The sequence below is a fragment of the Schistocerca gregaria genome, chromosome 8, assembly GCF_023897955.1.
Source record: "Schistocerca gregaria isolate iqSchGreg1 chromosome 8, iqSchGreg1.2, whole genome shotgun sequence".
NCBI lineage: Eukaryota > Metazoa > Arthropoda > Insecta > Orthoptera > Acrididae > Schistocerca > Schistocerca gregaria.
This window is the reverse complement of record NC_064927.1, coordinates 324900793-324914552: the sequence shown is the minus strand read 5'-3', so window position 1 is coordinate 324914552 and position 13760 is coordinate 324900793. Positions and strand designations below refer to the sequence as shown.

The window sequence follows — 13760 nt, the reverse complement described above, 5'->3', positions numbered from 1 at the left end:
ATCAGGAGTTTCCCTTCATCGGGTCTAGGACCTTAATGGCATTTCCTAGTCCCCTCCAGTACTTTAGAGAGTAATGTGATCCTGTGGCCCAAAAAATGAACTTTTGCCTGGACAAATGCACACTTGGCGATATTTAGAATAATGCCACACCTGTCGAATTATTTGGACACTTTGGTGAAATGATGCTCATGTTGCTCTGGAGAGGTAGAGATGATCAAAATGTCATTGAGATAAGTGAAGCAAAAGTGTAGCCCTTGTAGCACCAGCCAGACGTCATGAACTGACTCTCAAAAGGCCCAAAAGGAGGCATAATGACTGTCTTTTGAATGTCTCCTTCTGCCACAGAAATTTGCATACATGTCTTTGTACACCATAAAACATTAAATACAGTAAGCCACATGATGTACAATTATAGTCCCACAGTAATGGCATTGGGTAAAAATCAAGTACAGTTCTAGTGTTCAGATGCCAATAATCATCACAAGGGCACCAAGCACCTATCTTTTCTGGTACCAAATGTAGTGGAGATGATCAAGGGCTACTCAATGGCTGCATCATGCCTTCACAAATCATAGCATCAAATTCTGCTTTTGCTATAGCAAGTCTATCTGGTGCACAGCTTTTTGATTTCCCAGAGGTCTTGTCAGTGTTGGGAATTTGTTCAATAAGTTGGAGTACTCACTGCTTGTCTCTTGCAAAAGTTTAGCCCTGTGTGCTACTGCATCTCCATGAAAATCTGCAGCCATTAACCCAGTGGTGTCATGCATTCACCACATTAGGAAGCAGTTGATAATATGCTGAAAAATCCATGCTTATTATGGTTTCTGACACACGTCCATCTGTGAAACCCCAAGTAAAGTCATGCTGCAATCTGAGGTCCAGGCTGATTCACAGCATTCCATATATCAATAGAGATGAATTATTGGTGACAGTCAGACAGAAGGAAGTGTAAGGCCACTTGCTATGCAACTTCATACATGGGTACACACATAAGTCAGAACCAGTATCTATGAGATATTTCTACCCAAACTTACTATCACTGATGAATAGGTGCAGAGATGGCACCTGGCAATTGGTCAACATTCTTACACCAAATTTCTGCTGGCATTTGGTGTGAACAGGGCATTGTACACTTGCTTGCCTGGTCACCAAATCTCCTGTGATACCAGCAAACAGCAGGCTTATCAGTACCTGATGTCAAGGAACTGGTGGACGAGCAGCTCCTCAATCACTTGCAATAATGACTTGGGTCTCTGGTGCAGTCACACCAAGTCAATTGTTCTTCCATCTTCTCGGTCAAAAAATCCACTTTGGTAGACAGCACATTATAATCAGCCCATACCATGTGCAACAACAAGCTGTTGCATCCCACCACCACTGTACACACTATCATTATAGTTTCAAATATTTGCCAGCTAACTCCACAACAGTATCTAAAGGCATGCCAGTGTAAGATGTGGTAATGGCTTTTATCTAGTGTCACAAGTGATCAATCCACAGTGTGTGCAAAAGACTATCAGGTAGGTTCCCCATATTTACCTAACTCCACAAGTGACATAAATATTGTGAGGGTCTTTTGTCACCAATATCTTCTTAGGTTAGTACTTGTCTGATACACTCTTCCTGTGAAGTAGAAACCCATAGCATCAGTTCCATTTCAAACTTCTCATATGTGTTTGTTGCGAGTGGAGCTGTGGTTACATCTTCAATCTCCAATGCATAGTTCTGACCCAGATGGCTCACAACAATTGGAAGTTTGGTTGCATCTGCTGTTTTTCTGGCATTGGAAATACGCTGTTCCACATGCAAAACCCCTAAAGCTTGGTTATGCAGCCAAAAGGCTGGCAAATGTATGATAAGTTCTGATACCAAAGGCATGGACTTGATGATGCACCTGTCATGTTGAATGTAGGTTCTTCCTGTGATATAATGTGGCTAATTCCATTATATCAGGGTCACCAGTGTCAGAGCAGACTTGTATCTGTGGCCATTCAAACAAATTACTTTGTGTGTACTGTTGGCTGCAGACATAGAGAGAGAGACTCTTCATGTCAGAATAAGTAATGCTTTACTCAACTGCACAGAGAGTTGGTTAATGACTAATATTCAACTGAGGCATTATACATGGAGGTAGAATCAACATATCAAATACAGAGTTATGTAAACAGTCAGGATATGGCACTGTGCTCAGCAACACCCATATAAGACAACAAGTGTATGGTGCAGTTGGTAGGTCAGTTACTGCTGCTACAGTGGCAGGTTATTAAGATTTAAGTGAGTTTGAACATCGTGTTATAGTCCTCACATTAATGGTGGGACACAATACCTCCAAGGTAGTGGTGAAGTGGGGATTTTCCTGTATGACCATTTCGCGAGTGTACTGATTCAAACTGTTTTGAGTGGATAGACATGTATGGGTATGGAATCCATGGTCCCTGAATGTCAGCAGCAGACTGTTCAAGCTGGTGGAGGCTCTGTAACGGTGTGGGGTGTGTGTAGTTGGAGTGATAAGGCACCCCTGATACTTCTAGATACAACTCTGTCATGTGATAGGTATGTAAGCATCCCGTCTGACCATCTGCATCCATTCACATCTATCGTGCATTCCAAAAGACTTGGGAAATTCCAGCAGGACAATGCAACACCCCAAGTGACCAGAATTGCTACAGAGTGGCTACACAAACACTCTTCTGAGTTTAAACACTTCTGTTGGCCGCCAAACTCCCCATACATGAGCTTTATTGAGCATATCTGTGATGCCTTGTAACATGCTGTTCAGAAGAGATCTCCACCCTGTCGTTCTCTTATGGATTTATGGACAGCCCTGGAGGATTCATGGCATCTGCTACCTCCAGCACTACTTCAGAGATTAGTCAAATCCATGTCATCTCATGTTACAGTGCTTCTGCATGCTTGTGGGAGCCCTACATGACATTATACAGGTGTACCAGTTTCTTTGGCTCTTCAGTGTATATTCCAAGAGTAAGTAAACAAGTGTCATAGAATGAAAAACCTCTGTCGATGACACAGAAGCACTTTGACAGTGTTACAAAAATTTTGCACAGGAACCACATAACTTGCACTACACAGCATTGTCACTTCTGTCTGCTATGGTAATAATTAAGAATACAATAAATTAAAACCATTCTATTTATTTAGAAAATGTTTCAGAAATTGTAGACTGTGGCTGCATTTTTCTAGTGTACCTGAATTCAAACTACTATGAGTCATAAACAAAATAAGTGTAAAATTTGTGTAAAGGAAAATTTCCGTTTAATAATTCATGAATATACACCAGCATTTCCTGACTTTATTAGTTTGTTTTATAAAAAAGAGTATCTTTACATTCATTTTCCAATTTTGATGCTGTTCAGGATGCTTAGAGATGAAAATGAATGCTCATCCTGCTGACGGATGCAGTAGGTTTCAATACCAGGAAATGTCAGTCACTGCCAATTACCATCATGTGGCAGGCTCTGTACCTTCAGAGAACAAGGCCACCAGGCTGTGAAGAGTATTTGCATACACAAGAGTCTTCTGTTTTTCAGCATTTAGTTTCCAATTAGGCTAGTGAGATTTTATTCACCAAGTAATATTTGAGAAAGAAAGATGGATAAATGCAGTTTTCACTTTTGTTTGACCAACACACTGATTTACTTCAGTTTAGAACTCTCTTCAGTACTACCATGGATTACAAGAGCTGAGGTAAATAAGCATATTTTACTTTTAGATTGTATAAATATTTCTTAAGTTACAGGGAGATACCTCAACATTTTAAGGCATGCAGTTTGCTATGTTGCTATTATTCGGATGAAATTATATAGCAGCAAAACTAACACACAGTTTATTATTATAAATTAAATGTCTTTCGTAAATTAATGAAATAATGGCAAGACTAAATGAAATGTATGATTTGAGGAACTGATTTCAAATTTTTAGAAGTGTCATAGTTACCTGATGGAAGCAGATTCCTTTTTGTGCTCTTCTTAATGTTGATATCTGTTGATGAAGTACTCTTTCCTTCTTGTTTACTTAATTCTTTCCTACATTACCAATATAGATGTGTCGTGCGAATGTGTCATTTGATGTATTAATAGCAGGTGCTAGAATGCCCAAGAAAGTCTCAAAAGAACACTTGTACATGGGTAGCTACAATTTATTATCTCTCATTTAAAACAATTTGTGATAATATAAAGGTTATACTACAAAGGACCACAATAGAAACTGATGCAATAGACTGATTTCGTCCAGATGTTTAAAACAGATTTCTGCTGATCTGTTGTATTATTTTTAGATATTGATCAAAAATTAATTATTATCTATAAATCTATAAACTAAAAGTTATAACATTTATAAAACATCTTAACTGCATGTACATTACTACCAGTTTTACTGGTCATATGTTCTCTTAGTTGCACACATGTTGTCCCTTTTCATTCTAACATTTAAATCTGTCATTAGACAGAGAGAAAAAAAAGGCAGACTTACTGTATGTTATTCACTTGTATGTGATTTACTAGTTGCTTTTTGTGCAACTTCTAATTACTCAGGTTCTCATACTCATATTGTGATTCCATATTATCTTAAATTCTCTGATAGTATATGTTGAACTAAAATAATTTCTATCAAGAACTAAAAGGCATTAGTGCAATATACATAGACAACTTGTTTTTGGGCCCGTCAACTGTCAGTGGTTTTGGACATAAAACCAACAATAGATTGTATGACTGACCATAAGGGTCCTTGGCCAATTGTTGATAATAAATCAGACCCATGAGTTAGGTTTAGATAATTAAAAGTAACACAAAATATAATCATATCTTATAACTCAGTGTGAAGTGAGGACAATTGGGATGAACAACAGCCAATTTACAAGTGGAAAATATAGTTCTTACAACAACAACAAAATAAATAAATAAATAAAAATTAAAAAGAAATTGGAAGCCTGTTTACCCCAGAAATTTATGCGAGGAGAAAGAATACACATACTCAAAGAATTAAGTAAAAATGATCAGGGATGTTCATAAATAAGAAGTTAATAGAAGCAGTGATGTGCATTAAACTGGCCTACCTGACAACCACCATGGTAGAAATTATGACTAGATACTAAAATTAATCTTCTAACAGTTGCAAGAAAATTTGGATGTAATCATAAACAATCAGTTATACACTATATGATCAAAAGTATCTGGATACCTGGCTGAAAATGACTTACAAGCTCTTGGCATCCAGCATCAGTAATGCTGGAATTCAATATGGTGTTGGCCCACCCCTTAGCCTTGATGACAGTTTCCACTCTCACAGGTATATGTTCAATGAGGTGCTGGAAGATTTCTTGGGCAGTGGCAATCCTTTCTTCAGGCAGTGCTGCACTAAGGAGAGAAGTCGCTGTCAGTTGGTGAGACCTGGCATGAAGTCAGCATTCCAAAACATCCCAGTGGTGTTCTATATGATTCAGATCAGAACTCTGTGCAGGCCACTCCATTACAGGGATGTTATTGTCATTTAATCACTCCACCATAGACTGTGAATTATAAACAGGTGCTTGATCATGTTGAAAGATGCAATCACCATCGCTAGGTTGCTCTTCAACATTGGAAAGCAAAGAGGTGATTAAGACATCAGTGTAGACCTGTGCTGTGATAGCATCACCTAAAACAACAAGGGGTGCAAGCCCCCTCCATGAAAACGTGATTACACCATAACACCATCGCCTCCAAATTTTACTGTTGGCTCTACACACGCTGGCAGATGATGTTCACCACACATTCGCCATATCCATACACTGCTATCAGATCACCACACTGTGTACCATGATTTGGCACTCCACACAACATTTTTTCACTGTTAAATTGTCGAATGTTTATGATCCTTAAAACAAGCGAGATGTCATTTGGCATTTACCAGCATGATGTGTGGCTTATGAGGAGCCGCTATACCATGAAATCCAAGTTGTCTCACCTCCCACATAACTGTCATCGTAATTGCAGTGGATCCTGATACAGTTTGGTATTCCTGTGTGATGGTCTGGATAGATGTGTGCCTATTACACATTCTGACCCTCTTGAACTCTCAGCGGTCTCTGTGAGTCAACAGACGACGTCGACCTGTATGCTTTTGTGCTGTACGTGCCCCTTCACATTTCCACTTCACTATCACATTGGAAACAATGGACCTAGGGATGTTTAGACACCTGGAAATCTAGCATACAGACGTATGACACAAATGACACCCAATCATCTGATCACATTCGAAATCTGTGAGTTCTGCGCAGCACCCCATTCTGCTCCCTCAAGATGTCAAATGATTACTGAGGTCCCTGATATGGAGTACCTGGCAGTAGGTGGCAGCACAATTCACATAATATGAAAAATGTATGTTTTTGGGGTGTCCAGAAACTTTTGATTACATAGTGAATTTATCATACCAAACACTGCATAATCATTATTCTGGAAAAAATAAATAAAATAAGATTTAAAAAAGCAATTAGATTACTGAAAAAGTGGTCACACTTCCACCTGTGTTGGTGCTTCTAGTGTGAAAACTTTGAGCTGAACTAACAGGAGCACTATTAAGATATATTGGTAGTCTGTCAATGAGGTGAGCTATATTTGCTGCCAGATAAGCTGTATTAGCAAACACCTATAACAATGAAGAAACAAACTCATTTTTATTTATAGTTATGTGCCACTAGTTCTACTTTTCTCAAAAATTGTCAAAAATAGCTTACAGTGGTGTACTGACTAATTTCACTGGATGGAACTTGTGAAGTGGCTCTCTATTCTTCTTCAAAGCTAAATAAGATTTTATAAATGGCATCTTGAAGAATCAATCAAATTATCCTTTTGTTGTATCTATGACAGTAAAATTCTGAACTAACTAAGTAAATGTTTGACTAATTCACACCAACAAGCCTTAATTTTAATCCCAATAAGGTATAAAGAGCAGTCAAATGAAAATGAAACAGATGGAAGAAAAGTAAGTAAACTGTTTCTTACGTCAATAGTTATCACCAAAACTACTTATGCATTTACCTCACTGTGAGACAAGGTAATTAGTGGCTTCATGGAAAAATGTTTGCAGTGTCTTATCGAACCATGATTGTACCCAGGTGTGTGCACCTTCATCTGAACCAAATTGTTGGCTGTGAATATCTTTATTCAGGCCTCCAAAGATATATAAGTAACATGGGGAGAGAACAAGACTGGATGGAGGATGTGTAAGGGATATCCAGTGAAACTTCTGCACTGTAGTCAAAACGACATTGGTAATAGAAACAGGAACTAGTTTACTTACTTTTATTCTATCTGTTTTGTTTTCATTTGACTGCCCTTTATACATATTACATAGTTCCAAATGCATGGAAATTCCTTAAATGCATTGATGAACACATAAGCACAGTTTAATGGTCATAAAGTATTGTTCATAAGTTATATAGTACTTTCTTCATCAACAAATCATTTAATGGATACAGATCTAGTAAGTATATTTTCATTATGGGTTACACCTGGTGGTGTGATAACAAATATTATATGATGGCATCATGAAAACTGAAACTTACATCATACTATGTTAGTAAACAACATGTCACAAAATACTTCTTTGTTCGACAAATACATGATATGTCTACCAGGTTACTGAAGTGTCTTGGGCAGAAGACAGATAATTGGAGGATAAGTGTAATGACTCAACACATGATTGAGGCAGTGAGGAGTCAACAGGCACTCATAAGATTGAGATCTTCACTAAGCTTACAGACAAGGTGTTTCTTGGTGATAACTGACTAACAAAAACCCACACATGGACACAGTATGTACACTTGGTTACATTAGTCGATTGCTGGAGCCCAAGGAGTTTGGGGTTGTGTTGGATGAAGTGGTTCAGAACAGCAGAAGGAAGTGGAAGGAAGTGAGAGTGACAGCTGGGAGGGAGAGGCAACAAGGAAGTAATTGTGTGACACATGATGTCATAACAGAGTGGGATGGGAAGGAGGAGGGAAGGAGACAGAACAGAGGAAGAGGCAGAACACAGAGATAACAGTGTGAATATAGATTAATGAAAGAAATGGGACAATGGAAACTAGGGTGGAGGTAGGTGTGACATAGAGGTTAGTGGAGAGTGAAGGATTTGTAGTACGGATAATTCCTACCCCTGCAGTCTAGGGAAACTGGTATCACGGCAGGGAGGGGGGGGGGGGGGACACTTGCTATTTACAGGGTGGATAGTGAATTCGTCATGCATGTACAGTATACTGTGTAGAACTTACAGCAGACCTTATGCATGACAAGTCATTTCACAAGTACCCATGTCTGTGATAGGAGAGGATATGCCTGTGATGGAAGTAGATGTGACTTGTTATTAGACAGGACAGATATTTTAGCTGGATCTTCAACTTAGATATGAGCCATATGGCAGGAGATTGGGAAGAGGTGTGACTTGATGATGGACCAAGATACTATGGTTTGGCTGGGCTGTAGAATAGCACTTTGCTAAAGGTGGTTGGGTTTTTGGGAACTGGGTTTCTCATTTCAGAATGTAGTAATATTTAAATCCATAGTTAACTTACTCCTGTCAACATAAAACATTTTAATATGTCTAGATCACTACAATTATTTCAAGGTAACTCATCTTAACCATTATGAGATGATGTCACCTTCAGGCAGGTAATATTTACCACAACAACTCACCAACTTACACCTTTGTTGTTGTGGTACCTGCTATATGGCCTGAAATGAGACCACATGCTCCTCAACTTAATTGTGTCAAATTTTTTGAAACTTGGAAATGTGATGAGACTAGAAAATATATTGTTTGAGCAAAATGACTGCAGTAAAATTATGACTACAAAAGTATAAATTGTACCACAGTTATTGAAAAATAGTTGATATGGACCAGTAATTATTATTATATCATGGTATACTTCTTTATTATGAACATAAATCAAATAAAATTACCTATTCTAATAACACTTGCCCTAATCTGATGCTGTGGTGGCATTACAGTATTCTAGTTCCATGTTGTGTCATCTTGATCCCATATTTTAAGACACTTCGATAATATGCCCAAGCTTAATATATCATTGACCAGTGTACAATTGTCCTAGCAAGTGTTTCTTTCACAGTATGCCCTCGTGCATGGTGACGTTTTTTGTATGTGTATGACAAATTATTTTTCAAAAAACCAATTTGCACTTTCACTTACATTCTTTAAATTCATGCTGAAATGCTTCAGTATTTTCACATTCTCTGCAACTGTAACATTGTATTGTATTGCATGGAACTGGACACCAAGAAATGACAGAGGGCTGCATTCCTGCTGTAGCCCTCAGTGGTTCACAATCACACAACAGGCTACAGCAGTCCACTCACCCCACTGCCACCCCACACTGAACTGAGGGTTATGTTGTGGTTGTGGTTCAGCCCATAGTGGAGCCTCCCCCCCCCCCCCCCCGGTAAGGTCTCACACCAGATGAATGTAACGCCAATGTTTGTGTGGTAGATTAATTATGTGTACATGTATGTTGAGAAAGTGTTTGCGCAGCAATCACTGACATATTGTAACTGAGGCAGAATGAGTGGAACCAACCTGCATTCGCTGAGACAGATGGGAAACTACCTTAAAAATCTGGCACATCAGACCTCGACACTAATCCACTGGGCGAATTGGTGCTGGGGACCGGCACGCTTTCCCGCCCACAAAGCAGTGCATTAGACTGCACAGCTAACTGGGCGGCAAGATTTAACATACTTACAGCAGTATGATATGAATAATTTGTGAAACTGTAGGAAAAGTTTCTTTCCATCAGTCTTCTAACTGTTTTATGTGCCCCCCATAAATTCCCCTCCTTTGCAAAAATTACATGTCAGAGTAAACATGTACAACTATTGTTCTCAGTTACTTGTGGTATATATTCTTATCTCCGTTTTCCCCAATAATTTTTGCCTCTGTGGTGACTTGGACCACTGACTCTAACTTCCCACCCCACCCCACCCTCTCCGCCAATAATATTGCTGCCCTACTGTAGTAAGAACAACTGTACCTTTGCCAGATCAGTTCTCTGTAGTAAGTGCTCCATGCCACAGGCTTTGTGTATACACTATGAGGATAAAAGTATTCATGGTAAGTGACAGGAGTGTGAATGATTATTTATCATAATAGTTACCATGCCTGCTCTCCACTTTGTACACTTCTAGTGTACCTCCTAATGTTACAGAAGTTATTCCTTGATATTCTACCACATCTTCTAGATGGTGTTCTATCCATGTATTCCTTTTATTGGTAATTCTATGAAGGACCTCATTATTTCTCATCTTATCAGTCCACACAATAGTAATAAAACTATTGATTCTAGAATGGAGCTATTTAGTACAGAATTCAATTATCTGCCACAATCATAAGTGATAATTTTTATTTACAGACTACATGACTAAAAGAGAATGTAGCAGTCAAATTATATAACTGTAAACACAGCATGATGATTAGTTTCAGTAAGCTATGTCTCTCTGCTCTCTTCCCTAATTACTGAATTCATCAGTAAATGTTGTAATTTTTATGTCTGCAGTGAGCATTGAAACATGGTTCTGTGTGGTTATTTGAATTAAAATACACACTTCATCACTTTTGATGAATGTATTACAGAAAACACAGGCATACAATATACAAAATGGTATGACCGTCACACTACATTCTTCTCACAGAGATGTTCTTTTCATGTCCTTACTCAAACTGCATCAAAGAGGAGAAGCATACACTAGAAAACCTTGGCTTCCAAGTACTCATGAAATGGCACTAAATTCAAATGATAGTCGCTGCATTAAGTAAATTTAATTACAGTACTTCCCCTCAGTCAGCAACATAAGAGAACAAATTATCAGTTTCAAATTTAAAAATACATTATTAAATATAAGAACATAAATGAGACAATAAATGACAGGCAAGTAGTCCGACATGAAATAATACTTATTTTAATCCTAACATGTCTCTGTATCTCTCAGTTTTAATACCACTAAGACATTTAGTTAAAATGTCTGAAGCATTTTCACCAGTTGACACTTAAGAAAACCATCCAAGACAGTCTGCCTGACTATAATAGTGCACTCTGAAATGGTCAACTCTGTCTAGTACACACTTTTTCTTGGTAATGTCAATGACACCTGTGTTGTCAGCATTGACCTGCAGGGGTAGTCTAACTAATTCAAAACACTTGATCTCATTTAAAAAATATACAAACCGTTCCACCTCTTTACATGTCTCAAACATTGCAATGTATCCAGCTACTACTGTGGAGGTGGCTATAACGGATTGCCTTTTACTCTTCCAGCTGACTGCTGCTACACCTAGCAAACCTGTCTACCATGTTAAAGATTTACTATCAGATGGGTCATTTGCCAACTCGACATCACTGTCTGCACTAGGATCAGGACAACTGGCATTGAAATACAGGCCCAAATTTTTATTTTAGAGCTGAGCTGACTCAAACTTCCTGCAATAAAGGCAATATCTGGTTGAGCACATGTGGATATATACAACAACTACCCACAGTCTTTTTGGTACAATTTTTGGCCAAATGACTTGTCATTCTCATCTTCACAAGAATGGTTGTCATTACATGGTGTGGCTATGCCTTTGCACTTATGCATTTTAAACTCTCTTAGTGTCTGATGAATATAACTAGTTTGGTTTCAGTTCACTTGTCCTTGAGCCTGCTCAATCTTAAGTCCTAAAATAAACATCATCTCATCCACTTCTTTAATGCTAATGTGAGATTTCGAAACATTCTTGGATTTTTCAATCCTCTATTCCTCTCCTACTACAACAACATCATCATGGTGAATCCCAATGACTAAATGATTAGAGAGGAATACACAAGGATCCTTTTCACACTATTCCAAACCAAACTTTTTGATCATGGAGCAGAAAAATATCATTCCAATCCTTACCTGCTTGGTGAAGCCCATACAAATCCTTATTCACTAAATGCACATTATTCCCCACACCAAACAGTTTTGGTTGATCCATGGAAATGGCGCCACATATGGGTCAATTAAGATAAGCAGTTTCTACATCAACGTGATTGATTTTGCATCCCCTAAATACTGCATTTACTGTTAGAATCCTCAGACTACTTTGTCTCATTACTGGGCTGAAGCTTTCAAGTAATCTACTCCAAATATTTGGCTATAGCACGAAGCTACTAAGCTTGCTTTATATTTAGTAATCTCACCTCTGTTTCTCTTTATAGTAAACTCCCACTTACTTCCTATAACATGATCAGTTTTTGATCTGCCGACAAGGTGCTACTTACTGTAGTGTTTTACTCTACTTATCTCCGACTCCATGGCTGGACACCATTTGTCCCAGTGAACTGAATCTAAAGCCCCTTCTATTGATGTTGTATCAAATGGATTCACTAGACATATGGTAGCAAAAAAAAAAAAAAAACAAGCAACAAGACACAAACCACACTTCTTCAGTATCACCAGATGTGAAGACCGTTGTAACCCTACTTCACTATTTGCACTAGAAATTTCACTTTCCAACATGGTGTTGCACTCTTCACACACATCATTATCTCCACAACAGGTAACTATGCTGCCTTCAGTATCATATCCATCTTCTTCTCCAACCCTGGATTGGCTCCCATCTCCTCAAACACCTGTTGACTCAACCACATTGTCTACAACTGGTTCTGCACTCCTTGTTCGTGTGTTGTCACCATCTGTTGATATATCAGGAAACCTGAACCACACCATATTGGCATTGTCTGTTGTCACCTCCTTGATGTGGATCAGCTGTTGCCATATGCTTCATAATTACTGCCCCTGGAAGACACAGTTCTTTATTTACTATAGCCTTCAGAGAGAGTACTCTCTCATCAAAGATGACATCTCTTCTCAAAATGATTTTTCTTTGTCCAAGACTCCACAGATGATATCCTTTTGATCCTGCTTCAATTCCAAGAGAAACACATTCTTCTGCACATTCCCCAAGTTTGTCAGATATCAATGTGCTTGTCCTGGCTCTGCAGCCAAACACTTTAAGCATTTTCAAGTCTTTTTTAATAAGTTCTTTTTGCTTACAGACTTCATATGGGATTTTTCCCCATGGGATCTTGTTGGCCATCTATTTAAGATGTAGCATGCCAGCATCAGAGCTTTTCCCCAAAAGTTGTTGGGCAAACCACCTTAGAATAGCAGACACCTAACAATGGATAAAAGGGTTTGATTCATGCATCAGATGTCCTAATTTTCCATTGGATGGAGGAGAGTAAACTGTACTTTTCTGGTGTAATACACCCTCTTTCTTGAACAACTGTTCAAATTTGCTGTTGATGTGCTCAGTCCCATTGCCTGATTGGAAACTTTTCAGTGTTCTCCCTGTCTCACACTCTCCACATCAGTTAAACTCCACAAATGAGTCAAACACAACACTTTTCTGCTTTAGCACTTTCACTACTAAGGAGGTCTGTCTAATACAGCCCACATCACTATGTACCAATTCTAGAACATTTTCAATACCAGTTTGACTGAGTTTGAAAGGTTGCCTTTTTATTTTTCCTTGCACACACACTTCATATTTTTCTTTATGCTTAGTGACTCCACATACTTTGGGTAAGGCTTTCTGTCCAAGGCAATGTGATCTGCTTCACCACAGAAGAAACATAGTCTGTTTCCATTGGCTCCATTCTTCTCATATTCTTAGTTTTGTCTATTATCTTTATTGTGGCTCTGACCAAACTTATGTTGTTTATGAACTCCACT

The 13760-nt window shown here is 38.5% G+C and overlaps 1 protein-coding gene across 1 annotated transcript in view; it reads left to right on the top strand.

Annotated features, from left to right (window-relative positions):
- The first annotated feature begins 3609 nt into the window (after nucleotides 1-3609).
- Nucleotides 3610-13760, top strand: part of LOC126284844 (uncharacterized) — an 80442-nt gene continuing 70291 nt past the window's right edge. The window contains exon 1 of the mRNA XM_049984070.1: nucleotides 3610-3705. Within this exon, the coding sequence (XP_049840027.1) occupies nucleotides 3610-3705 (96 nt within the window). The remainder of the gene's footprint in view (nucleotides 3706-13760) is intronic.